At 46.7% G+C, this 25,568-nt stretch overlaps 1 protein-coding gene across 2 annotated transcripts in view; it reads left to right on the top strand.

Annotated features, from left to right (window-relative positions):
* LOC147748681 (A.superbus venom factor 1-like) overlaps nucleotides 1-25,568 on the top strand; it is a 1,130,076-nt gene that overhangs the window by 428,633 nt on the left and 675,875 nt on the right. For both annotated transcript variants that reach the window (XM_086963555.1, XM_086963554.1), the window contains exon 17: nucleotides 22,494-22,604. In XM_086963555.1, the coding sequence (XP_086819681.1) occupies nucleotides 22,494-22,604 (111 nt within the window). The remainder of the gene's footprint in view (nucleotides 1-22,493; nucleotides 22,605-25,568) is intronic.

Below are 25,568 nucleotides of genomic sequence, written 5' to 3'. Positions count from 1 at the left end.
AGTGTATCCTGGAGTCATTCATACAACCAATAGTATCAGGGAAGTACATGTATGAACTACTCTGACCTTAGAGTAGTTCATACATGTACTTCCCTGATACTATTGGTTGTATGCAAGCTCACACTGTCTGCCTGATAAATTTTCTCCACTTACCTTTACTTTCCCACCTTTTCCTCCCTTTAAGGCACAGGACTGTGCCCCAATGTAACCCTTATTTCTTGGGTTATTTGTTTGTATTTTTGATATTACAAATCAATTGAACCAATAAATATTCCTTGTCCGGCTGGTCAAGGAATTTTGAACTATATAGAGCTCCATTGTGATCTATATATATCCATTGTTCTCCCTATCTCTCGTATGCTCAGGACCACTTGTTGTTTTGAAAAATACTTGTTACCCATGGTCCGGAGCGATCTAATGGGTTCCCCTTGTCCCTTCCTGAGCAATACGAATGAAGGGCAGAGGGATGTCACTCCCGGTGAGAGGGAGTGGTCGTCTTGGGGGGCCCCCCAACAACCGCAGGGAAAGAGAGAGAAGGAGGAGGGGGAAAGAAAAAAAGATAGAGGAAGAGGTCAATATAGCAAAAAATACAACATTGGCCAACAGGGCCACAGTTTCCTGTTCAAGTCCAGGGATAATCACAGCCCTAGGGCGCAGGTCATCCCAGGGAAGGCACTCACCCAGGAGCAGGGGAGGGGGTGGGTCTCCAAGCTTAGAGTGTGACATCTAGGGAGATTACCTTGCGCCACCAGCTCAATCTAAGTGGAGTTTGGAGGGTACCAGTTCGGAAGGCGTTGCGCCAACACATCATGTCCAGGCAGTAGGAGTAAGTGTTGCATCAGATCGATTCAGGAGGAAGCGTGCATCCGAACTGTCAGGGTGTAGAAGGTCGAGAGCTAGCTGGAGCGGATGTGCTGGATAATGTCTTGTTTAGCTTGGGAAGAGGATTGCTCCCCAGGGTGTGGCGTTCGTCTCAAGCGGCGTACTTTGGACCAGGACGGCTTTGCAGGCTCCCGCATGAGGAAGGGTAGGCGTGTTGGGCTTGATGACGGCGTGAGGGAGAGATGTAGGAGTTGTGCCACTTCCAGGAAGGATCTCACCATTCGGCGTTTAGAATCCTATTGAAAGATAAGGGCGAAGGGGTTGCCCCACTGATACTGGATGTTCAAACTTCTCAACTTATGTCACTGGTTTAAAATCCCTGCGTCTATGCAGCGAAGTGGGGCCAAGGTCTTGGAAGATCTGTATGTTGGCACCATTATAAGTGAGCTGCAGCTTGGAGCACGCCGCTTTGAGAATTGCCTCCTTCTCGGTAAAAAACGTGGACCCTGCTTAGGATGTCAGGGATAAGGCCTGCTCAACTGGGAGGGCCCAACACTCAGTGTGCCCGGTCCAGAGCCAGTGGAGATGCATTGTCATCGCCCCAGATTGCATGTAGTAGTCGCAACAAATGTTATGATTTCTGACCCCCTCGGCCCCAACCAGAGTCCTCCTAATGCAGAGATTGTTGTGGTGGCTCCAGTTTTTCAAATTCTCCTGTTTTAATTGTAAGTCAATATGCTGCTCTTCCAGGGCTGTCAGACACTGCCAGAGATGCTCCTGGTCCTCCGTTCACGCATACACAGTCTTCTCTAGGCCACCCACTTTCTCTTCAAGGTCAGTTACCTCTTTTCTGCGCTCCGGTATGCAAGAATGGACCTCTGGACGTAAGGAGCCAATTCCAGACTTGAGCTCCAGCATGAAGTTAACCATGAAGGACTGCGTGACTGGCTCTGAATCGTCTCCAATCGATGATGGCATTGCACCTGGAGCAGCAGGGCCCGGCTTGTTCCAGAGCGCAGCACCTGGTTGTCCTTCTGGGGTGCCGCAGAGCCCTTCCCTGACGTAGTGCGCATCATCCCCCCTTGAGGCCTAGCACTCTCCAGCTCCGGATAAGGTGGCAGAGATCGGCGAGGAGGCATTGAAGGTCAACCAAGGGCACCCGCAGCCGCCGGGTGGTAGGGCCCAGGATCCCACAAAAGGCACTATGCTCAGTGACCCGCAGTCTATGAGGTAGGTGGGGGACAAGCTACGTTGCAGGAGTAGATATTGCAGCAGGTGCTTTATTGCCAGAGCGGCCAATCTCCGTTTGGCTGAGTCGTGAAGGCCGGGGCTGTGGTGGGCCTCACACCCAGAATGATGCAGAGAGGTTGAATGGAAGAAAGAGGTCAGAAACCAATTTTGGGCCACAGTGTTCAAGGCAACAGGACAGGTAGCATTATTGGGGCCCCCAGGCGGTAAGAGGTGGGAGCTCTACCCCCCTCCGGGCAGCGCTGGCCTCAACAGAAACAAGAGGTTGCAAAGGAGATCACCCCCTGTGTGGAGGCTGCCAACGGAAAATCCCCTCAGCCCAGGTCTCGCCCACCAGAGCCAAAAGCCCAGTAACAAGGCGGTCCAGCCGCAAGATGGCAGCGTGCCAGCCCAGATAGGTCAGGCCCCGGGAGACCGAGGTGTGCGAAGGACCCACTAGCAGCAGCAGACGCAGTTACTGAAAGCATGTCAGTAACATGTCCCCCAAGAGCACATACATTTGTCCACAGGGGGGGCCCCTGGTTCATCGCTGGGGTAGACCTCAATTAAGTCCAACGCGCAGGTGACGAGGGCAGCCGGTAAGGAGCAGTCCCCAGAGAATGGTGCGTGATGGCTGGTCAGGATTGCCAGCAGATCGGGCCACAGTGCACAGGGAGCCCCACCCCTACACCTCACCTGCACAGATCGCACCTTCACTGGAGCCCAGTAGAGAGGCAGCGTGGAGTGGGTAGGAAAGGATGCAGGTTCGCGCCCAGCCTCAGGCCCACCAGGCTGGGAGACCACAGCGCACACGCCGGAGCGCAGTGGGGATGCAGTCAGCACTTCCGAGAGTCAGGATTCTTCAGGCGCCCGCTCGGAGTGCCGCAAGTCTCCAGTTTGGCAACCGGTGCAGGAAGAGGCCGCTACTCCAGAAGGCCGCGACAGCTGCTCCTCATGTCAGGCCTGCAGCAGGTGATGAGCAGGCCCTAGATGACGGCCGCGCGAGCAAGGGCACCAGAGCTCCCGTTGATGCAGCTGCACCCCAGGCACAGTGAGGCCCTACACGGGGACAGGCGCTCCCCTCATGGCAACAGGATCACCAGCGAGGCCAGTGAGGGCAAGTGGTGGCATGAGGTGCTTGAGGTGGTTCAGGACCGCAGTAGGCAAGATGGCGTCTGCCGCCGGCAGGTCTGGCCGCTGAGGGCAGGAGATCCGCCCCCCGCGACGCGTCGACCAAAGCCACCACCCACTTTCCAGGAGGTGCCCTGGTCGTTCCGCTACCCTTGCACCCCGATTTGCGGCGCCGACAGGGTCCCAGCTCAGCTATAAAGGCGGCTAAAGGTGGTGATCTGCAGGAGCTCCCACAGCGCACGTCTCACGCCATTCGCAACGAGACCACACCCCTTTTCTTTTTGTAAAAAATAGTTTTTATTTTATCATTATCATGAAGAAAAGTACAGCTGAAGCAAAAGATCACCGAACTTATAATAACATAAATGTAGGTCTAAATATGATTAATAAAAATCATTATCAACTAAGACTATATAATAAAAACTAGAGACTTTAAAAGAATGAGGTCTATATACAGGCAATTGAATTTTTTTAGGTCAATGCAGTTGAATTTTCATATAGACAAAGCTATATTCGATAAAAGGATAAGAAGCATATACAGCTACAACATTTCATCACAAGTCATACATTTCATTCTGCCTGTATTAAAGGAGTAACCCAGGTTGTAAACAGGCCCCATATCTTTTTCCCTTTTATCCTACATTTCTCCCTCTTCTATCATAAAGTGCCTTTTCTAGATTATAAAAGTGCACAAATCGGCCTTTCCACTGTTGAAAGTCGGAGGTTGCAAGCCTAACTAGGCAGAAGCAACACAAAGTCTTAAAACTGCCATTGCAATAAAAATAAGCTCTTCTCCCTGTTTCCCTATTAATTTGTTCACCACCAATAACATAAGATATGGTGATAGAGGAACCTCCTATTTTAAGACAAGCTGTAAAAAAGTACATATTTCTAGACCTAGTGGCTCAATGCTGAGGCAGGTGGAAAAAATGTGCATTATATCCACAGCATGTGCCTTACATCTAAAACAGTGGATTCCCTCCACACCTCCACATTTTGCGATTTTCACCGGCGTGATACAAAAAGTTCGAACAGCGTCTTGAAATGTTGTGATTTTAGATTTGCTGAGCACAGCATTGAGTTTCCCAATTCCACTGACTTAAGGAAACGTGAGTCGGAGAACCCCAATTTAACCTTCCATCTTTGCCTGGCTTGTCTAAATCGTCTGACAACCCTGCCAGCAGGCAGTTTTAAAGTTGTGAGATTGATGAACCCGAACTACGAGTCAGCAAATCAATTATCACCACCTGCCCAAAGCCTGCGGCGCCCCCCGCTTTTGTAAGAAGGAAATCCCTTAGCTGTAAGAATTTTAAAAAATCCCGGGGGCCTATACTAAATCTTTCCCGAATGATATCAAAGGGAGCTATGTAATCCCCTTCCAACAGATCCGCAATCCTATAAAAGTCACCTCTTCCCCACCTTGCCAAGCACTCATCTTGTAGAGCCATCGGTTTAAGGTTTAATGTTTAAGGTTTCGATAACTGCCTTTCGTAACTAAGTTGGTGTAAGGAAAAAATTAGGAGTTGGCAGATTTAACAGGTGCACTCCCCTGATCGGGAAGCCCGTCCTCTTTCTCACCTGCATTGATAACCCAAACATATTATAATTGCCAGAGACAGCCCATACTCAGTCTAACAGGTAAGTAGAAACCCATACCCTTTTTAGGCTGCCATGTGGGCTGATAACAAGCTGAACCTATTAGTGAGTGCCCAAAACTACTTCAACCTGCAGTGACATCTCACATGCAGTCCAACCTGCCTTGATAAATAACGGGGAAGGTAGGGATGCAATGGAAAATGCAGGTGGGTTCTTTTTCACATAAGGTATCTCTCAAGTAATTAGTAATATACAGTTGTTCATACAATAGTTTATTTGAATATTTTTTAAGAATCTATGGAATATTTCAGCCTCAGAAATGTTTAAGTGTAAGAACTTTCAGTCAAAGTATAAGTTTAAGGCAATACAATCCACAAGGTACTACCACTTCTCCCACTCTTAACCTGCCATGATATCCTATACCCGGTCTAATTGACTAGTAGGAGCCTTTCCAGAGTCCAATAGGGCAATAACAGCCTGGTCTCAGTTGCCAGTGCTGTGTCATGCTTAGACTAAGCTGCTAGGACTTCCTGTGAGGAAATGCTTCTTTTTTATGGTCACCCCCAAACTTTTGGACTGATGCTGGTGTTTTTTTAAATCTAAAAGTACATGGGGACCTGCTACCCAGGCACCTTTGCTTTAACCCTTAAACAGTATATATGCAAATGAGTGACAGCCAATTGGCTTAAGCAAACTTACTAATAAGTCACTAGTTTATGTTACTATGTGTACCTATGGCTTGAAAGTTAGTTGCCACTCATGAATTTAAGTAGTTGTTGTAGCGCTACAAGAGTGAGAGTAGCACATGACCCCAGGCTACCAAAGCAGACTGGCCCAGTTTTTTTTTACTGCTAAGTCAAAAGTCGACTTTGCCATTCCAACTCGTGGTAACAACTTTACCCCTCAGGTAAGTCTAAAAAACTCTACCTGCAGAGTTCATAGTATTTAAAAGAAGGGCTTGCATTTTTTATGACAGTAAAAACTCCACATTGTTATTTTTTTCTGTGGCAACCATTGATTACCAAGAAGCTACACACTGACAACTCAGAAGTACTAACTTGTGAATGGTACTACCAAAATTGATACTTCGGGACACACGCCGTGAGGGCAACAGCTTGCTCTTACCTTTCCTCCTTCTGTGCCGTGAGGGCAACGCCCGCAGTCTCCCTCACGCAGGACCGGTCTGCAGCGGGAAACCACATCCCCCAGCTGCCCCGGGGTCCGGCGCAGCACCAGTGACGAGATCTACGCGCCCGGAGGCGCTACAAGTGCAAGGAGCGCCGAGAGCGCTCGGGGGACTCAGAACTTGGGACACACGCCGAGAGGGCAACGGCTTGCTCTTACCTGTCCCTGGGCAACGGCATCTTTCTTTCCTCCTTCTGCGCCGTGAGGGCAACGGCTGCAGTCTCCCTCCCGCTGGACCGGTCTGCAGCGGGAAACCACATCCCCCAGCTGCCCCGGGGTCCGGCGCAGCACCAGTGACGACATTTACGCGCCCGGAGTAGCTACAAGTGCAAGGAGTACCTAACGCCTCGTGGGACGTGCGCGGGCGGCGCCGGGCTAAGCCCGGGCAAAGGGCGGGCCGTCTGTGTCCGTCAGGGGCCAGAAGAGGCCGGGCCAGGCTACCCCCCTGACATCTACAATGGGTAAGAGAAAACAGCCATGTCTTGGGGAGCATGAGGGGAAACAAGCTAAAGTACCCAGGAAATCGGAATCCATCATTATGTATCTAACCTCAGTGGTGGGGGCTTTAACTAAAGAAATTGCAAACGACGAAAAAGAACTGGGCTTGGGACCCGACAATGCTGACCCGGCATTAGTATTAGATCATAGCCCAATAATACCCCTGGAGCCAAACATTGTTATCACAAAACCCCCATCTGTAGTTGAGCCCCAGTTAGTCCCGTTAAGCCCATTGGAGGTCCTGGAGGATCTGGGTGCTCAGAAGGACACAACCCATCATCCTCCGCCACAGAAGCTCCTCGGTAGGCGTAAGCTGCCTAAAAAATATGCGAGGAAGAAAAAACCCTTGGTTGAGACTATCCCAATGGTCCCTAGCTCTAGGGATCATGTTGGGTAAATTGTAGAGGAACTTTTTACAACGCGACTGGAACCCGCGCTTGTGGCTATCGCTAAAGACATTGTGGACACACTTAATACCTGTGTAGCGGGCCTGTTGAGCAAATGTGAAAACATTGATTTATTTATCAAACAGCATACAGGTCAAAAGCCTCAAGTATAAATTGCTAATAAGCCTATGGCCGACGTTGGGAATAAGGAGCACAGGGCTATCAGGGAGAAAAGTTCTGACAGGGCTCTAGATAGTGCAGGGCATGTGCCAAACAGGGATGGGCTGGGGAGACTCAACTGTGGAGTCAGTAATAGGAGTAGATCTGCACCAGAGGCTTTTAGGCAGGATCGACAGCAGGGCAGTTACTTGGAGTTACCCCCGGAGGCTGCTCCTCTGGTGGAGGTTTTCACAGGGGTCCCCCCAGTGAGGGATGGTACTAAGGAAACAACCCACAACCTTATGAAGCTAGCCAGGCAGTGGTGTCTACAGTTCAGTAGTGGAGGAGCCGACATTACAAGATCTGTTATCATGGCTAGGAGGGTTAGTTGGGTTGGGCGTCGTCAAAAAACCACCCAGGGGGATCGTGTGGTTGTAAACTTTAACAACCGGGCCAGTGTGGAAAGTTTATTTTGGGATGCCTCAGAGTTGGTGAACAATGGTATTAGACCACTCCCTCTGGGTTTTTCTATCCTCCAGTCAGGCCTAAGGGAATTCAGCTGATGCCAAACTGGGATCGGCCCTCTCGAACCAGTTTGCAGACGACACTTTACCGGGCTAATGACAGTTTACAGTTTAGATCAGCACGGGGGTTGTCTTGGAGGGCGGATAGGGCTCCTATACTCGTAACACCAGTTTCCCCGCCCTGCCACCATTCTAGGACGGAGAAAGGTCTCTCTAATCGTTTTTCGCCACTGACCCACATGGAGTCGAATGATTGACTACCCGTTAGTCCCGTGGGGCATAGGGACGTGGTTGGTGGCCAAAATCAGACAGCCCCATGCAAAATTGTAAGCTGGAATGTGTCAGGTATTAGATCCAAGTGTAAGGACCCTATATGGCTCGAGGTTGTCAGGCAGTACAACATCCTTGCCCTCCAGGAAACTTGGGACAACGCGTCTAGTTTTACATTAGATGGATACCTTAGTTTTGTTATCCCAGCTGTCCCAGGGATTATGGGGAGACCAAAGGGAGGTTTACTTTTTCTTTTCTCACTCAATCTTGCTGGCGTCTTCAAAAAACTTGAGGCTGATTCTGATAATTTATTAATAATTGAATGGACTGTTTCTGATCAGCAGAAATATTTGATTATAAATGTATATAATTCCAAGGAAGGCTCACAGCAGAATGAGCATTTTAGTGTCGTGGATCAATTTTTGTCAGTTTATAAACTTAGTCAGATGTCAGTACCAGACTTGCTGCTTCTGGGAGATTTTAATATACATCCTTGTATTTGGGACTGCTACCGAGGTGAACATGGTGGGTCACTGAGTGGGGAGGTTCCTCATTTTGAGCATAGCAAACAGGGAGAAGCTCTTGAGGACCTCCTCTCCAATATGAATTTATTTGAACCGGGTATTGAAGAAGGGGAGGAGAGGCCACCTACCTTTATAGGACGAGGACTAAATTCAGTCATTGACTACATTTTTTTATCGCCTGCACTTTTGTTCAAAACACTAGTCTATGGAGTGGTGACGTCTACGTTTAGTGATCATAACCCGGTATTGCTGGTAGTTGATCTGGGGATTTTGAACGACCACAATGCCTCAAGGGGGGCGGGTCCCAGAAACTTATCCACAAAAGACCATAGTAGACGGATTAAATGGGATAGGGTTATCCCGGAAGCTTTCTTCGAGGACCTTGCCATCAATGCGGAGGCCAATTTTGCTATCTGCCTCGATGGTTCTGCTTCGGGGGCGGAAACTATAGAAGCTTATGTAGCGATGTGTAAGCAGATTGCTAAGAAGTTAGAGGAAGATAGTAGAGCGCATACAAGGAAGGCCCATAAATGGTTTGATAGTAACTGTTCGAGGGCACATGGGGCTCTACTTATGGCACTTAACACAAGGCCGAGTTGCTTCCCTCCGTAAGGAGTATAAAATTGCCACCGCCAAACGCAAATGCAAAATTAAAGAGGAGGCGTGGGATAATCTCCAATCCATTGATGTGCTAGGGGATAGCAGGAAATTCTGGTCTACCATAAACCAGCCGTTCTTCTCGGAACAGGAGAACTTAAACATGGATTGTACAATTCCTGATGACAGGTGGCTTCTACACTTTAAGAATATCTATGATAAGGAGCAAAGGGAGTCACCAACAGTTATTACAGCTACGGCTCGGTATGCTCACCCGTTAAGTTCGAGTTAGCTGAGGTAGAAAGGGCTATTAGAGATACGTCCAAACACAAGGCCCCAGGCCAGATGGTGAACCAGCGGACTTATATATTCTGTATCCAAACTTTTGGGCGAAGATTCTGACCAATGTTTTTAATGCTTCATCCATAGCTGCTTTCCCATCCTCATGGGCCACCTCAGTCATAGTCCCTATTTTTAAAAAGGGGAACAGAGGGGACCCTGCCTGTTATAGGCCAATCTCCCTGTTAGACTCTGCTGTTAAAATCTTGGGCAGAGTTATTCTTTTTAAACTGGGGGATTGGCTGTCGGGCAGGGGGGTGCTCTCTAACCTCCAGTATGGTTTTAGAGAACATAGGAGCACCATGGACCAATGTTTAAATTTACACCTCTTCATAAGTAAATATACAGTTGCCAAGGAGGGACTTTTGTACTTGGGTTTCATGGACCTATCATCTGCGTTCGACCTAGTCAACTGTGCAAAACTATGGCTAATCCTGCAGGATATAGGTATAGATGCATCTTTGGTAAATTTTTTAAGTGACCTTCACCAGGACCTCTCTGCCTCTGTTAGGGTTACGCGGGAAGGTCGATGTACAGGCCAATTTAGCTCTAGGAGGGGGGTCAGACAAGGATGTATACTGGCCCCACTGCTTTTTACGATTTATATTAATGCCCTAGAAAAATCCTTGAGTATGGCTACATTGGACATTCCGCGTATAGGGGGATCGGGGATTCCGGTTCTCTTGAAGCTGTATTACTCGCACGCACAGGATTGGGCCTACAGAGGCTGTTGGATCATTTCGGCAGCTTCATGGAGTCCCTTGATCTAAAAGTAAATATTAAAAAATCTCATGTGATGGTGGTCGGAGTACGAAGCAAGACCAGCAAGATAAAAACCTTTACGAGCAATTGCACGGAAATTAACGAAGGTACCGGTTTTCACCTATCTGGGGGTCCTCTTTGATGAGAGGGGTAATTGGGGGCCCCAGCAGAAGCTTAAGAGTAATGTCGTAGCAAGATCAACAACAGCTCTCCTGAACTTCTCAAAGAGGTTGGGAGCAAGGCACATGGAGGCTATGTTAAAGATATATAAATCTAAGTGCCTAGCGATTGCCTCCTATGGGGCAGCGATTTGGGGTTATGTGCCTCTGTCCAAAATAGAAGTTGTAGAAAACAGGTTTCTTAGATCTCTCCTGTCCTTACCCCAGTCGACCCCGACATATTCCTTACACACTGAATTAGGCTTGGGTTATATTTCAGACCACCTAAAAATGGCCCCATTGATTTGCTAGGCGAAGACGTGGCTAAATGAGGAAATCACCCTTAATCACCTGATCCTAAAAGACTGTGTAGCCCTCGAGAAGGTAGATAGGATCCCATGGCTGTCGTATGTTAGAGCGGCGTGCGCCAGATTGGGACGACCGGATATATACATCTCCCGAGGGTATAAAGAAAGAGGATATAGGATGGATTAAATATAACTTTCGGAACTTGTTGGAGTAGGAAAGGGAGGAGCAGGAGTTAAGGAAACCAGGGGTGAGATGCAATTATGCTTTATTAACTTCCCCATCTATTGAACCGTATCTAAAGATTGTTACTAAGCCATTTCATCGCTTTCTGTTGGTTAGATTTCGGTTAAATCTAATTCATCTTACTTTGGGTATATTTCCCAAATGGGGGAAACCGGAAAATGCCGCACCATGTTCTTGTGATATGTTTTCTACACAAGACACCCTTCATCTTGTTATGTTTTGTGAGCATTTCTCAGCGGCGCGTAAACATTTTTTAAACCCTATACTACGTGAAGCTGGATTTGTACAAGCGAGGCCTGCCCTTCTATACTTGCAAATGCTCAATAGTCTGCGTGTTACTTATAGCGTAGCAAGTTTCCTGGTGGCTGCGGCCAGGATAAATAATAAGAGACCTATTTGTACGTAACTGTATACTAGGTCCAATTGGGGGTTTATGGTTTTATTTGAACATTCTAATGATGCATTTTAAATTATAAACAACGTATCCTTGATTTTCCTTCCTTGTTGGGTAAAGGGTACTTTAAGCAAACTGTATATGATATATCTAATGAATGATTTTTGTATGTACATAGTGAATGTATGAATTGTAACAAATTAACGCTTATTTATATTTCTAGCTATTTTAATAATTTGAGGTTGTATGTCTTCTGCATTGTCTTTTATGATTTTAATTAATCGAAATAAAGATTTTTTGACTGACTGACTGATACTTCGAGGCATCAAAACATTAAACCCACTTGTTGGCCAAGTCGAAATTAATGTAACAATTTTACAAAAGGCAACTTTAGAAAGTTGTCACTTCTTTTCTCAGGTTTCCAGTAGTTGTTTTTCTGTTGCAAACAGCTGCTGTCTCCAGGACAGATCTAAGGGAGAAACCCTACTCCCTATCTAATGTATGAAATAACAGTAAGTACCGCTCAAAAAAGTAGGGGAAGGAAAAACAAGCACAATTACAGTGTGATTCTCATGCTGAATGTCCCAACCATCAACGAGGGTAGAACCTCTTTTAGGACAAGTACCCTAACTCACCTGAAGGTGACATGCTTCATCATTGGATTCCTTCCTCACATCAAGGCCGCAAGGTCCTTGCTGTGGGCTACAATTCTCCAGACTTTCAAGAGGAGCTGAGGTGTTTTCAAGGGATGAAGCGGAGGGTGGTGGGGGCAGAGTTCAGTGAAACAAAGGATGTGAGAAAAAAACTGTCTACAGGAGGACAATTGCTATTTATTCTGAGGCCGCCCTGGGACAGGGATAAAAAGAAAAAGGACTAGTGGTTATCAAAAAATATACCCCTACAGTAGGACAACATGTTTCTGCCCTTCTGTGGTGACCCCACATGGGTCCTTTCAAGGCAGTTATGGTGTGTGGGCTCTTGTGAGAGGTAGTCTGGCTATGCATTGTAGCTGCAAAGGATATTAAGAGAGGCCAGCAGGGTGTACTGAGACCTGTGCTGTCCAATGTAATTCAAGGATGTATTATAATAAACAGGCAAACGAGACAGGGAGCTTGTGATTTACCCCCTACTGTGCAGTTATATAAGAGCATGGCTATATGTTATCATTCTCGTATGGTGGATGCAACGTGGCAAATAAAGTTCCATGGACATGCCTGTGGAGAGGGCTGGCCTGTTGGAAAGGCCCAATACGTCACCCATGTGGGCGTAATGTTAAAGAGACATAAGGATCAGAAGGGCAGTGTGTGAGGTACTGCTAGTGTCCCAAGCTTGTCCAGGGGATCCCGTTGTTCAGCCCCTGTCTATCACACAGGAGCCTGAAGATACATTGGTGTTCCCTGTAAAATAAAACAAACTCAAGGGTACCCATCATCTTCTGTGTGTCCCCCTCCAGGAAATATCTAGTAAGTTTAGTGTTGGATGTCTTACATCCTATCGAGCTGCATTGTGCCACTATTCCTAGTCTGACTCTTTCGTGTGGTCATTCCCACATAGATCAAGTCACAGGAACACCTTAGCATGTACATGACTCCTTCTGTGTTGCAATTGGTTAGGGTACATAGTTCCTAGGGAGTTGTGAGGCCTAGGTCAACCTGTGATGTGGGGTTTGTGTAGGGGCAAACTGAGCATGATCCACAAGGATAGTGGCCTTTAGCAGGTAAGGTTGACCATAAAGTGTTCTGTTGGTCCTCTCGCATGCCCCGGGGCATGTTGATGGTCTTGTATGTATCAGAATGTCACCAATATTCTTACCGTATTTAAGAGCAAACAGCGGGTTGGATAGTTCCCTGTCACCTGTTTTGAGAATGGACCAATTTTTGTTTATGAATCTCTTAATGATATTGGTGAGGTGACTATATGTGCTGACACAGACTAGTCTATCCACGAGAGTTCTGGGTGGGGTCCCTAGGAAGACTTCTCTGTTGTTATTCCTTACCCTTTTGGCAGCTGTATGTGTAAGGTCAGTAGGGTATGATCTCTCAGAGAGGTTAGAACATCATTTGTTGGCATGTTCCTTGAATTTCGTCACCTTGTGCAGTTTCTTCTTATCCTCAGAAATTGTCCCACTGGCAGGTTGTTTCTGAGGGTGTGTAGGTGGAAACTGGTGTAGCACTACAGTGATTTACGTGTCATTTCGTATAGATCCGAACATTTGCCTCCATCCTTCGGGTACAGAAGGAGTTCGAGAAAGGGGAGAGATATACTGCTCGATTTGCAAGTGATTCTGAGATGGGGTTCCCTTGTGTTGAGTCAGACAGAAAAGATTTTGAGGGATTCTTCAGTGCCTATCCACACTACCAGTACGTTGTCAATATATCTCCTCCATACTTTGATGTTAGTGGAGTATGAGTTGTCTGTTGGGTAAATGTCTTGGGACTCAAAACTGTGCATGTAGAGGTTTGCCATTCTGGGGGCAAAGGTACTGCTCACCAAAGTTTAAGTAACTTGCCAGTAGAGATGGTCTTATAACTGGAAGAAATTTTCTTTCATGACGATGGTAGCACAGTGTGCCACGAATGAGGTGGGGGTCAGATTGTCCAGTGTCTGTGGTCCAGAAGTTCTCTCAATGTCTGTAAAGACTCATCCTGTAGGGTATTTGTGTATTGTGATTCTACATCAAAGGAGGCCAAAGGTGTATCTCAGGGTTCAAGGCAATGTCTGCAAACACATTAAATATACGTTTGGTGACTTGAATGTAGGAAGGTATCTGGGCTACCATTGGGCGTAGAAACAAGTCTACAAATTGGGAGAGTGGTTCGAGTAAGGAGCCTATTCCTGAGACAATTGGTCTTCCTGGTGCAGATCTGGTAGGTTTTTAAATTTGGGAAGATCCTGTACCAGAAATTCTGATTCACTTTTGGTCGCCCAACCTGCTCCACCAGGGTTTTGATGATAGTCAATAATCTAGGAGTAGAGTCTGTTCGTAATCGTTGGTAATATCTCTCATCATTAAGTTGTTGGTAGCATTCATCTTAACAGTTTTGTTGGTCCATGATGAATGTCACTCCCCCCTTATCCAATGGGTTAATGACAATGTCTCTGTCAGATCCAAGTCGTTGAAGGCAGTATAGTTCAGATTTGGAAGAAGGTCAGTTTTGCAGAGGTCTTTGTTTTTCAAAGTCTTTGATCACTGCTTTCTCAAAAGTCGCCACTTCCGGTGGAATTAGGTGTAGTTGTGAATTAAAGGCAGACTTGTTCTTCAAGGAAGTATTGGTCTCCTTTTCCAGGTTACTGTATTCCCTCTTGTGGAAGAAAAATGATAGGCGGATTTTCCTGAAAAATTGGGACAGTTCAATGCGTGTATTGAAATCGTTGCCCAGATGGGTGGGACGTAGCCCAGACCCTTACCAAGTACTGCTTGCTCCAGGGGGGTCAGAACCTTCTTGCTAGAATTGACAACTAAGTTGGCGTGGTGCTGGTTGATGGGGAGGGATCCCTCGTCATGCTCAGAGTCCGGCATTGTCCGATTGATAGGTTCCATTGGACTGTCTGGGAATCTGGTTGGTGTTCTGGTATCCCTCTATTGCCTCTTCTTCACCGTCCCCTTCGGCCTTGGCCCTGTTCTAATAAAAGGAGGATAGTTGGGGCATCCAAAAGAGGATGGATGAAATGGTTGAATGGGATAACCCCAGAGTTCTAGGGGCCAAAAGGGTCCTGGTGGAGGCTGTGATGGTCCAGTGTATAGGCCTCTGCCTCCAGGTTGCCTTCTTCTCATCTGGGAGGAGCTGTTGGAACCGCTTGAGTCCGAATCCTCAGTATTAATCCATTCTTCTAAATTAGAGGTCCTTTTGTCTGTCCCTTGTCTCCAACTTCTCACTCCCCTTCTATTGTTCTTCTTTGGGGGGAGTTATACGTATTTATCTTCAAGGTACGGGTATACTTTCTCATGTGTATTGTAAACCTTTCCATGTCTTTCCTGAACTTGATGATCTTATATTTGAGGATGCCTTCTCTTGTTTCCCTGATGGTCTTATTAATCTCCTACAGCTTCTTCTTGAAGGAGGGTATCTGTATGGTGCACTTAATCTGAGATTCTAATTGTTGCATCTTTATCAAGAGTTGGTATGCTACCTCTTTAACAGTATTGATCAGGAGGATGCACCAGTCTTGTGTGCATCTCCAGGATATCAGTGACCAATTATTTTGAAAGATCTTATTATCCAAGAATGATCTAGGAGCATTGGAGACTATGAGACCCTGTGGAGCAACTCCATTCCCATGTAAATATTGTGTGAGAATTGCTGCATGCATGGCAGTGTGTAGTTGTTATCACTTTAGGTTGGACAGTTTTGTCCACTCCTCTGCCTGGGTGGAAGTTGCAGCTAATGTAGCATCTAGGATGCTCTGGGTCTGTAGAAATTGGAAAAAGACAAAAAGAACAATTGATGGAAAGAATGCAGAAAAATGTCATACATTCTCCCAAGTATACAGATCTGGGCCTAAATCAATTGTTTTTTTTGTTCACCATTTCATTCCAGTTTGAACCCAGCCATATGCAAATCAGTCTTGACCCCGCACCCAGTGGGAACAGTCCAGCCCAAACTGCCAGGCCAGATCCTCCCTGGACTGGAAACAAGCATCCTAGGACTTGATTCAGGCTTTCAGCCCTCATCAGTCAGGAAAGCTTGACTCCAGTGGCATGGAGAGCACGGGACCCACAAATGGGCATACCTGTCCCACTCCGGTTGACAAATACAAAAATAGCAATTGATGGACAGAATGAAGAACAATGTCATACATTCACCACGGTACAGAGATCTGGGCCAAAATCCATCTTTTTTTTGTTCACCATGCCAATCCAGTTTGGTCCCAGCCATATGCAAATCTGTCTTGCCCTGCGCCCAATGGGAACAGCACAGCCCAAACTGCCAGGCCAGGTCTTCCCTGATCTGGAAACAAGCATCCTAGGACCGGTTTCAGGCTTTCAGCCCTCATCAGCTGTGATAGCTTGACTCCAGTGGCATGGAGAGCACAGTAACCCACATCTGGGCATACACGTCTCGCTCGGGGTGACAAATGCAAAAAGAACAATTGATGGACAGAATGCATAACAATGTCATACTTTCATCCCAATACTGAGATCTGGGCCTAAATCCATCATTTTTTTGTTCTCCATGCCATTGCAGTTTGGACCCAGCCATATGCAAAATAGTCTTGACACTGTGCCCAATGGGAACAGTCCAGCCCGAACTGCCAGGCCAGGTCCTCCCTGGACTGGAAACAAGGATCCTAGGACCCATTTTGGGCTTTCAGCCCTCATCAGCCAGGATAGCTTGGCTCCAGTGGCATGGAGAGCACAGGACCCATGTCTGGGCATACCCATCCCACTTGGGTGACAAATGCAAAAAGAACAATTGATGGACAGAATGCAGAACAATGTCATACATTCACTCCAGGACAGAGATCTGGACCTAAATCTATAGTTCTTTTGTTCACCATGCCATTCCAGTTTGGACCCAGCCGTATGCAAATCAGTCTTGACCCTGCGCCCAACGGGAACAGTACAGCCCTAACTGCCAGGCCAGGTCCTCCGTGGACTGGAAACATGTATCCTAGGACCGGTTACGGGCTTTCAGCCCTCATCAGCCAGGATAGCTTGACTCCAGTGGCATGGAGAGCACAGGACCCACATCTGGGCATACCCATCCCACTCGGGGTGGCAAATGCAAACAGAACAATTGATGGACAGAATGCAGAACAATGTCATACATTCACCCCAGTACAAAGATCTGGGCCTAAATCAATTTTTTTTTGTTCACCATGCTATTCCCGTTTGGACCCAGCCATATGCAAATCAGTCTTGACCCTGCGCCCAAATGGAACAGTCCTGCCCAAACTGCTAGGCCAGGTCCTCCTTGGACTGGAAACAAGCATCCTAGGACCGGTTTCGGGCTTTCAGCCCTCATCAGCAAGGATACTTGACTCCTGTGGCATGGGGGTGAATGTTTGTATTGTCCAACATTCTGTCCATCAATTGTTTCTTTTCCATATGGTGCCCTAAGCGGGAAGGATATGCCCAGATGTGTGTCCCATGCTCACAACACCACTGGATTCAAGCTAGCCTGGCTGATGAAGGGTGATGCTTGTTTCCGGTCCAGGGAGGACCTGGCTTGGGATTTTGGGCTTGACTGTTTCCACAAGAAACAGGGTCAAGACTGATTTGCATATGGCTGGGTCCAAATTGGGGTGGTGTGATGAGCAAAAGAATTATGGAATAAACCCGGATCCTTGTAACTGGGGGTAAATGTTTGTATTGTCCAGCATTCTGTCCATCAATTGTTTCTTTGGCATATGTCACCCTAAGTGGGAAGGGTATGCCCAGACGTTGGTCTCATGTAAGCATGGGCGAATTTTGCAGATTCGCGATCCGCGAATTTGCGGATTTGCGAATTCGCGATCTGCAAAATTCGCGAATTTGTGGATTTTTTTATTTTTGCGTGTTCGCGGGGTGCTTTGCGTGTTCGCGGGGCGCTTTGCTTGTTCACGTTTTTTTTTGTGCGAGAACGCGATGCGCCCTCTGGTTCATCACTGCCACCCTCTCGTTTTTTGTGCCCTTCTGCCCTCTGTACCACTCGTTTTTGTGCCTTTCTGCCCTCTACCCCACTCGTGTTTGTGCCCTTCTGCCCTCTGCCCCACTTTTTTGTGCCTTTCTGCCCCACCCGTTTTTGTTCCCTTCTGCCCTCTGCCCCACTCGTTGTTGTGCCCTTTCTGCCCTCTGCCCCACTCATTTTTATTCCCTTCTGGCCTCTTCCCCATTCGTTGTTGCGCCCTTTCTGCCCTCTGCCCCACTCATTTTTGTGCCATTCTGCCCTCTGCCCCACTCGTTGTGCCCTTCTGCCCCTTGCCCCACTCATTTTCGTGCCATTCTGCCCTCTGTCCCACTCGTTGTTGTGCCCTTCTGCCCTCTGCCCCACTCGTTTTTGTGCCATTCTGCCCTCTGCCCCATTCTTTGTTGTGCCCTTCTGCCCTCTGCCCCACTCGGTGATGTGCCATTCTGCCCTCTGCCCCACTCGTTGTTGTGCCATTCTGCCCCACTCGTTGTTGTGCCCTTCTGCCTTCTGCCCCACTCATTGTTGTGCCCTTTCTGCCCTCTGCCCCACTCGTTGTTGTGCCCTTCTGCCCTCTGCCCCACTCCTGTTTTATTTTAGAATGGCGCCGGCAAGCTGCCAGCGCCATTCTAAAACAGTTACTAAGTTAGCTTCATCAGGAAGCACTAATAGATAAAATAAAGCAGGTGCTCGAGTTGAAGCTCGAATTCAGTTAAACGCGAGCACCTGCTTCATTTTATCTATTAGTGCTTCCTGTTGAAGCTAACTTAGTAACTATTTTAGAATGGCTCTGGCAGCTTGCCGGCGCCATTCTAAAATAGTTACAAGCTTGAAGCTTGAACTTTTGCCCCCCGGATCCGTTCCGCTCGCGGATTAGCGGATTTTCGGCAAATTCGCGGGAATTCGCGGATTGTGAATTTGCCGAAAATCCGCAAAATCCGCGAGCGGAACAGATTTTGCGCCCATGCTTAGTCTCATACTCACTGCACCACTGGATTCAAGCGAGCCTGGCTGATTAAGGGTGATGCCCTGAAACTGGTCCCAGGATACTTGTTTCTGGTCCAGGGAGGACCTGGCTTGGTAGTTCAGGCTGGACTGCTCCAAAAAGGAACAGGAACAGGGTCAAGACTGATTTGCCTATAGCTGGGTCAAACTGGTGTGGTGTAGTGAGCAAAAGAATTATGGATTATCCCAGATCCTTATGACAGGGGTGAATGTATGCAATCTCCAGCATTCCGTCCATCAATTGTTTCTTTTGCATATGTCGCCCTAAGTGGGAAGGGTTTGCCCAGACGTGGATACCGTGCTCACTACACCAGTGCATTCAAGCTAGCCTGGCTGATGATGGGCAATTCCCTGAAACGGGTCCCAGGATACTTGTTTCAGGTCCAGGGAGAACCTGGCTTGGCAGTTCGGGCTGGACTGTTTCCACATGCAACAGGATCAGGACTGATTTGCATATGGCTAGGTCCAAACTGGGGTGGTGTGGTGGGTAATAGAATGATGGATTAAACCCAGATACTTGTGACTGGGGTGAATGTATGCAATCTCCAGCATTCCGTCCATCAATTGTCTCTTTTGAATCTGTAGAAATTGGGCCATTCTATCATCAAAGGCCAAACCAGTACTTTCTGCCATGATGTCTAGATCAAGTGGTGTCTTAGTGTGCGAAATTTCGGTAAATGGCAGGAATAGAGGGGGGGAGAAAGACGAAAAGGGGAAAGGGTCTAAGAAAGAGATCCACAGTCGACTGACTGTAACATATATCATAAACACACTGAGGATCTAGGGGAGGGGACCTGGGACAGAGAGCCTACTAATCCCTATCTAATGCATGAACTCACAGAATGTAGGCCTCAAAAAAGTAGGGCAGTCATTCCTGACCGCCACTGTATGTTGAAGTGCATCCTGGGAGACTGAGTCCTGACCCCCACAAAGTGCCCCCAAGTTCTCTGGACCCATAGGGAATTTAAGAGTCTACTCAAGTGCCTGTACTCAAAGGAAATGTTGGCTTCCAAAGGAAACCATTGGTAGTGCTGGAAACCAGAGACCAGTTGACCAGGGGCAACAAGAACTGTGCTGGACTTCATCCAATCATCATGGGAGAGCATGCCCTTGGGTCCAAAGTGACCTCTCAAGTTTGTGGCAAAAAGGAATGACTCAAAGAAACCCACAGCTCAGCACTACATCACCAGCATAAATAATATACTTTAACATCCTGAATCCCTTCCATCAGGACTACTGACATTGATTTTAATATCAGTCTAACCTAAGGATTCAGAAACGAACTGAAGACTACTGAGAGTGACAGGTAACTGTTTCCCTGGACCTGTTTGTTTCCTGTGACTGGTCCCTATCTGAGTTGGCCTGTCCAAGAGTACCTGTTTTCAACTTGCTTGTCATGCAGTGATTGCAAAATTGCCTTGAGTGAAAAAGCAGTCATGTATTGTTTCTTTGAAAAAAAACATATCTTGGTTCCCTCCGGTAGATTTGTGTTGTTCTGGTGTCTATTTAAAGCTATAAATACAATACATTTTTATAAATTGGTGTTGGATTTTTATTGTGTCATTTCTTTTCTTATTAACAGTTATGTCAAGAAGTTTGACTGCTCTGCAACACAGCTGCCCAGTGCTGACCTAACGTTTTTCAGATGAAACTAACTGGTCCTGATAACGATTGTGGCATTATTACATGATAGGTCTCAAAATCACACCGCATAATAATCCACTTTTCTACAAGTAGCTAGTCAATCCTTGAGCAATAGCCTTTACCAGGTATAGCCTGGCAGTGACAGTCAAATTCAGTATAACCCACAGAAACCACATATAACTAGTCTACCCTGCCGGTGGCAGGTCCTACTGATGGTAACCTGTCATTGATGTAGAAAACTAAAAACAGTGATGGGGGGAATTCTTGCACTAATCTCAACCACTCGCAACAACTGGGACTGCAATTTTACCCATTGTTCTTTACTCTTTATAGCATTCCTGACAAAGAACAGCCATGTGGATATTAGCCTTGGTCCTGCTCCAGTGGGATCCATCTAGCATAAACCACCAGGCCAGGTGCCCCGTAGAGAGGAACACAAGCAAGACCACTTCTGGTTCACCCTTTTTAGGCCTCCTCATTGAGCTCCAATGCACGAGTACAGGATGCACATCTGGGCCTACCTGTTGACAAACCAAGTGTAGTTGTTATAGTCTCAGCCCATGTCTAGTTAAATGTACAGTGGTAGTGCATAACCTGGTTTAACCAATACTGCCAGCTCCAGTGGGTCTAATGGATAAACAGACTCTTTGGCAGCACTGATAATGGTCTACAAAGGAGAAATAATAGGCAATGGCAAATACGTTTTGGTAAGAATTCAATAAAACGACAGACACGTTAGCAACATTGAAAAAACCTAATGTAAAGAGTATCAATATTAACAACTCAGAAATGCTAAAGAGTTTGAATAGAAGCACCTCTGTTAAGATACATCTAAAGCATTTCATGAACGCTTAGTAGTGCAAATACTTTTGCTGGCTTGTTGAGGAGAGGACTGGGGGTACACATTTACAAGTCCCTAGAGCCATTGAGGGGTCACTTGTATTTGACCCTCAGGTGGTGCTGTGCTGGCCCATATTTACAAGGCCATCCGAAGCCACCCTGCATGGATTCTCATGACCTTGTGAATACGACCCCTTTACACGCATCTCTTTGCATGCAATGGGTGTTGCTGTTGGCGTTACACCACACACCCATTGCTTTTTGACATTGCCGAAGATTTACGAGGATGTGTAAATTTGAGGCAGCACCAAACACTAACGCCATTGAGAATCAGGCGTTAGATGGGCGCAACGAGGAGAAATACTTTTTTTCTCCTTGTTGTTTGACCTTCCTATGTGTGGTGCATTCTGCAGCACACATAGAAAGAGCAAATCACTTTTAATTTTTGCTTAAATGCAGGAAGGTGCCCAATGCTGCACATAAACATTCAGCACTGCAATGCAGGCACCCTTGCACCATGACGCAAGGGTGTATGCGTTAGCGCTAGACATCGTTTTTAGAGTTGGTGTAAGGGAAAACATGAGGGTGCGCTGTATTCTTGTGAACACAGCGCATCCTTGCATTTTCTGAATGAAGCAGCGCGGAGCTGCTAAATTGCTTGCAGCACTTCACTGTGTCATTACTTTGTAAATATGCCCCAGGGTCTTTTTTAGCCTGTGACGTGATCAGAAAAGCCCTTTGGCAGACGTCATTTATAACCTCTATTACTTGTCTTGACCTTTCTTGTCTATATGCTTTCTCCATCTCTGATATGTTTTTTAATGTTATATCTACAGCATCCCTATATAACTTAGTTCCAACATGCTCAAAACAATGTAATAAATAAAAAAAGGGTAATATTTACAAGCCCATTGCGCACCGGTGCGTCACTTTCTCCCATATAAAAAGTGCCCCAATATGAACATGACCACACAAGGTCTGCATTTCAGTGCCAGCCATGGTGTGAAGGCTACTGAAGTATGTCTATTTTATATTGAAAGAAAAGATCCCTTCTAGAGTGCTACCACCTTCTCTTCCTCTTGTAGCCTGGCAGTCTTCTGGCATGTCAAGTAATAATTCAAGGTTTTATAATTTAAAAAACCCTGAAAGGATCAAAATTACGGCACGGACATTGGAGACTCAAGCGTTTTATCTCCGCCTCAGTTTCAAGATATCATTTGTGTATTTCAGTGGAATAAACATGCTGACAAACGCCTTGTTTTACCATTTCAGATGCAAAGGCCAAGGACACTGAGAGAAGGTGCTGTGAAGATGATGTGAAAAGAAACAACTTGGGGAACAGCAGTGTGGCGCGAGCTCGATACATCCGGGCGACCTCAGAAGGTGTGAATGAGTCCATGGACTTTTGCGAATTATCAGTAAAATATGGGTGGATAAGGCATGGGTGAACTAGCCTTGGCAAAAAGTGGCATTTAACTGTGCCATTACTATCACTGAGGGTAAAAATACCTGATATAATAAAAATAATTATAATAATAATAATATTAAGAACAATAATAATAAAAATAATAATAATACCGCTCGAAGCTCTTTGTACGTCAAAATGCCAAGGGCCTCATTTATGAGGTTACCGAACGTCAGCACAGCAGGCCTTTCTGCTGCGCTTCCCTACGGTAAAGAAAAGGACAGGAATGCGCTGTATCTATAAGATACAGCACATTCCTGTCCTTTTCCCCTAGCAGGCGCACAGTTGGCTGCCGAGCGCCAACGCAGGCACCTTTGCACAATGGTGCAAGGGTGCCTGCCTTGCGGGGATGATTATTTTTGTACAGGAAAGGAAACCTCTCTGTACCAAAATAATCACAAGAGGCTTTTCCTCTTTCTATGTGTGCTGCATTCTGCAGCACACATAGAAAAAGGAACAAGCATTTACAATGCAACATTCTCACCTTTGCAAAAGTTAGAGCTATTGGCATTGTAAATGACAAAGTTTTTATTTATGTGTTGGTTTTGAAAACAGAAAAATAAATGGCATTGTCATTTACAATGCCAATAGCTTAATCTCTCGCAAATGTGAGACCTATTGCATTTGCACCCACACACACACATTGAGCCACACACACATAGATGTGGTGGTGGTGGATCTGGTGGATGTGGTGGTGGATGTGTTGGATGTGGTGGTGTTGGATGTGGTGGTGGGGGATGTGGTTGTGGTGGTGGATGTGGTGGTGTGGATGTGGTGGTGGTGGATGTGGTGGTGGTGGTGGATGTGGTGGTGGTGAATGTAGTGGTGGTGGATGTGATGGTGGTGGATGTGGTGATGGATGTGGTGGATGTGGTGGTGGATGTGGTGGATGTGGTGGTGGTGGATGTGGTGGTGGTGGATGTGGTGGTGGTGGATGTGGTGGTGGATGTGTTGGTGGTGGATGTGTTGGTGGTGGATGTGGTGGTGGTGGATGTGGTGGTGGTGGATGTGGTTATGGTGGATGTGGTTATGGTGGATGTGGTGGTGGATGTGGTGGTGGTGGTGGATGTGGTGGTGGATGTGGTGGTGGATGTGGTGGTGGAGGTGGATGTGGTGGTGGTGGTGGATGTGGCGGTGGTGGATGTGGCACTGGTGGATGTGTACAAGTAAAGCCATTGATATCTGATGGCACCCACATTGCAAGCAGGAAAGTAAACTCTGTAAGACCAGAAAGCCACCATCTGAACTAAAGTGAAGCTATGGGGATCAAGCTGTCCCCGGGATAGAAGAAAAGAAGAAACCGATCCTCTGTGCAAAATTGGTTACTGGAACTCTGCAAGAGATGAAACCCATGTGTGCGTGAAAAACACAGCTTTAAAGAGAATGGGTGGGATCCCCGGTGTACACATCTTGAATGGTGCTATGTTAAACTTACACTTAATGGCAACATACAGAAAACCGGATGAAGTGAGAGTCACAAACTACCGCACAAAATGCTGCCCAATCCTATGGGTAATTGCAATGACCAAATGTCAAGACTAGAAAGGTACCACACAAACCCAAAAGAGTGTTAGATGAAGAACGGAAAATACCTGACTGCCAACTCGATAAACGAAAACCTGCCAACGAAAATAACATAATTGTACACACAGCACCACGCAGAATGACCCAGGCTAACGTGAGCTCATGGTAACGTACCTGTAATGTCATACAAAATTCTGCGACTGTCTCCTAACTTGTAAAGCGAACTGTGAGTGGGCACGAGATCAGAGACTACTTAAATCTCAAATCTCTGTGCAACAAATCACGGCCAGTCACGTGACGGGACGCTGACTTCTGACAACACTGTCGGCCATCTTAGAGGAGTACCAAGAACAATATTTGGAAAGAGAAAATATGTCCCACTCTAAGTATTAAGAAATGGACGATACAGTTCTTTTTACATTGTGGACATGTGTGATGGAAAAATGAAACTGAAGGGTGATGGTATAAAATGAACCGAATGAAAGAACACTGCTCATGCGGGAATAAAACCAATAAATCTCTATATGGTGCGCCGCAAACACGGCCAATCTAATGTTGTAACCATAGATGTGCTTCAATACTGTCGGCCATGTTGAAAAAGGAGATCTATTCATGACGAGAAAGAGCCATACTATGGACCCTATCTGATAGAAGCAGTGTAAAGAACTAAGAAATGGAAGGTAAACAAGTGCTCGCCATCTCTAAGCCCCGTCCTTTTCAGACTGGGGGTGTGTTTTTCTTTCTCCCCTCTTCTCCATTGGCTGGAGGAGAGGAGAGAAAGAAACGAAAAAAACACGCCCCTCAATCCGAAAAGGACGGGGCTTACAGCAAAAAGAGAACGTCACAGAGACCTCTTCTCCAATGGCTGGCCGCCGTTTAGGATGCCAGCCAATGGAGAAGAGGGGCGGGGTTTGCCCTTGCTATTCTGAGACATTAAGTCTCGCTGGCGAGACTGCGCATGTGCGCAGCCTACGCCAGTCTCGACCTAAAATGAGGAGAAATAAAGATATTTCTCCCAGTTGTGCTTCCCTTACGCCTCCCCTGGGGAGGCGTAAGCTTTTGGCACTGCCTCAGATTTACGGTTTCTCGTAAACCTGGGGCAGTGTCAAAAGGCCATGGATGTTGCAGGGAACGCCCCCAGCAACACCCATTGCACGCCCCTTTAACGCAGAACACTGTGTTAAAGGGACAGATATTTATCAGGCAGCATTAAGCCAAAATAAGTGGCTTAGTGCTGCCTGATAAATATCACGCAGGCTTCTGCACCACAGAACGGCACAAAAAGTGACGTTCCGATGGCACAAGGGGCCTCATAAATGAGGCCCCAAGTATTCTTGTTACAGAGGGCCTCAATTATG

Source organism: Lissotriton vulgaris, chromosome 1_1, assembly GCF_964263255.1.
Source record: "Lissotriton vulgaris chromosome 1_1, aLisVul1.2, whole genome shotgun sequence".
In the NCBI taxonomy this organism is placed as follows: Eukaryota; Metazoa; Chordata; class Amphibia; order Caudata; family Salamandridae; genus Lissotriton; species Lissotriton vulgaris.
Note: the sequence above shows the minus strand (reverse complement) of the source record. Positions and strands in the feature narration are given on the sequence as shown.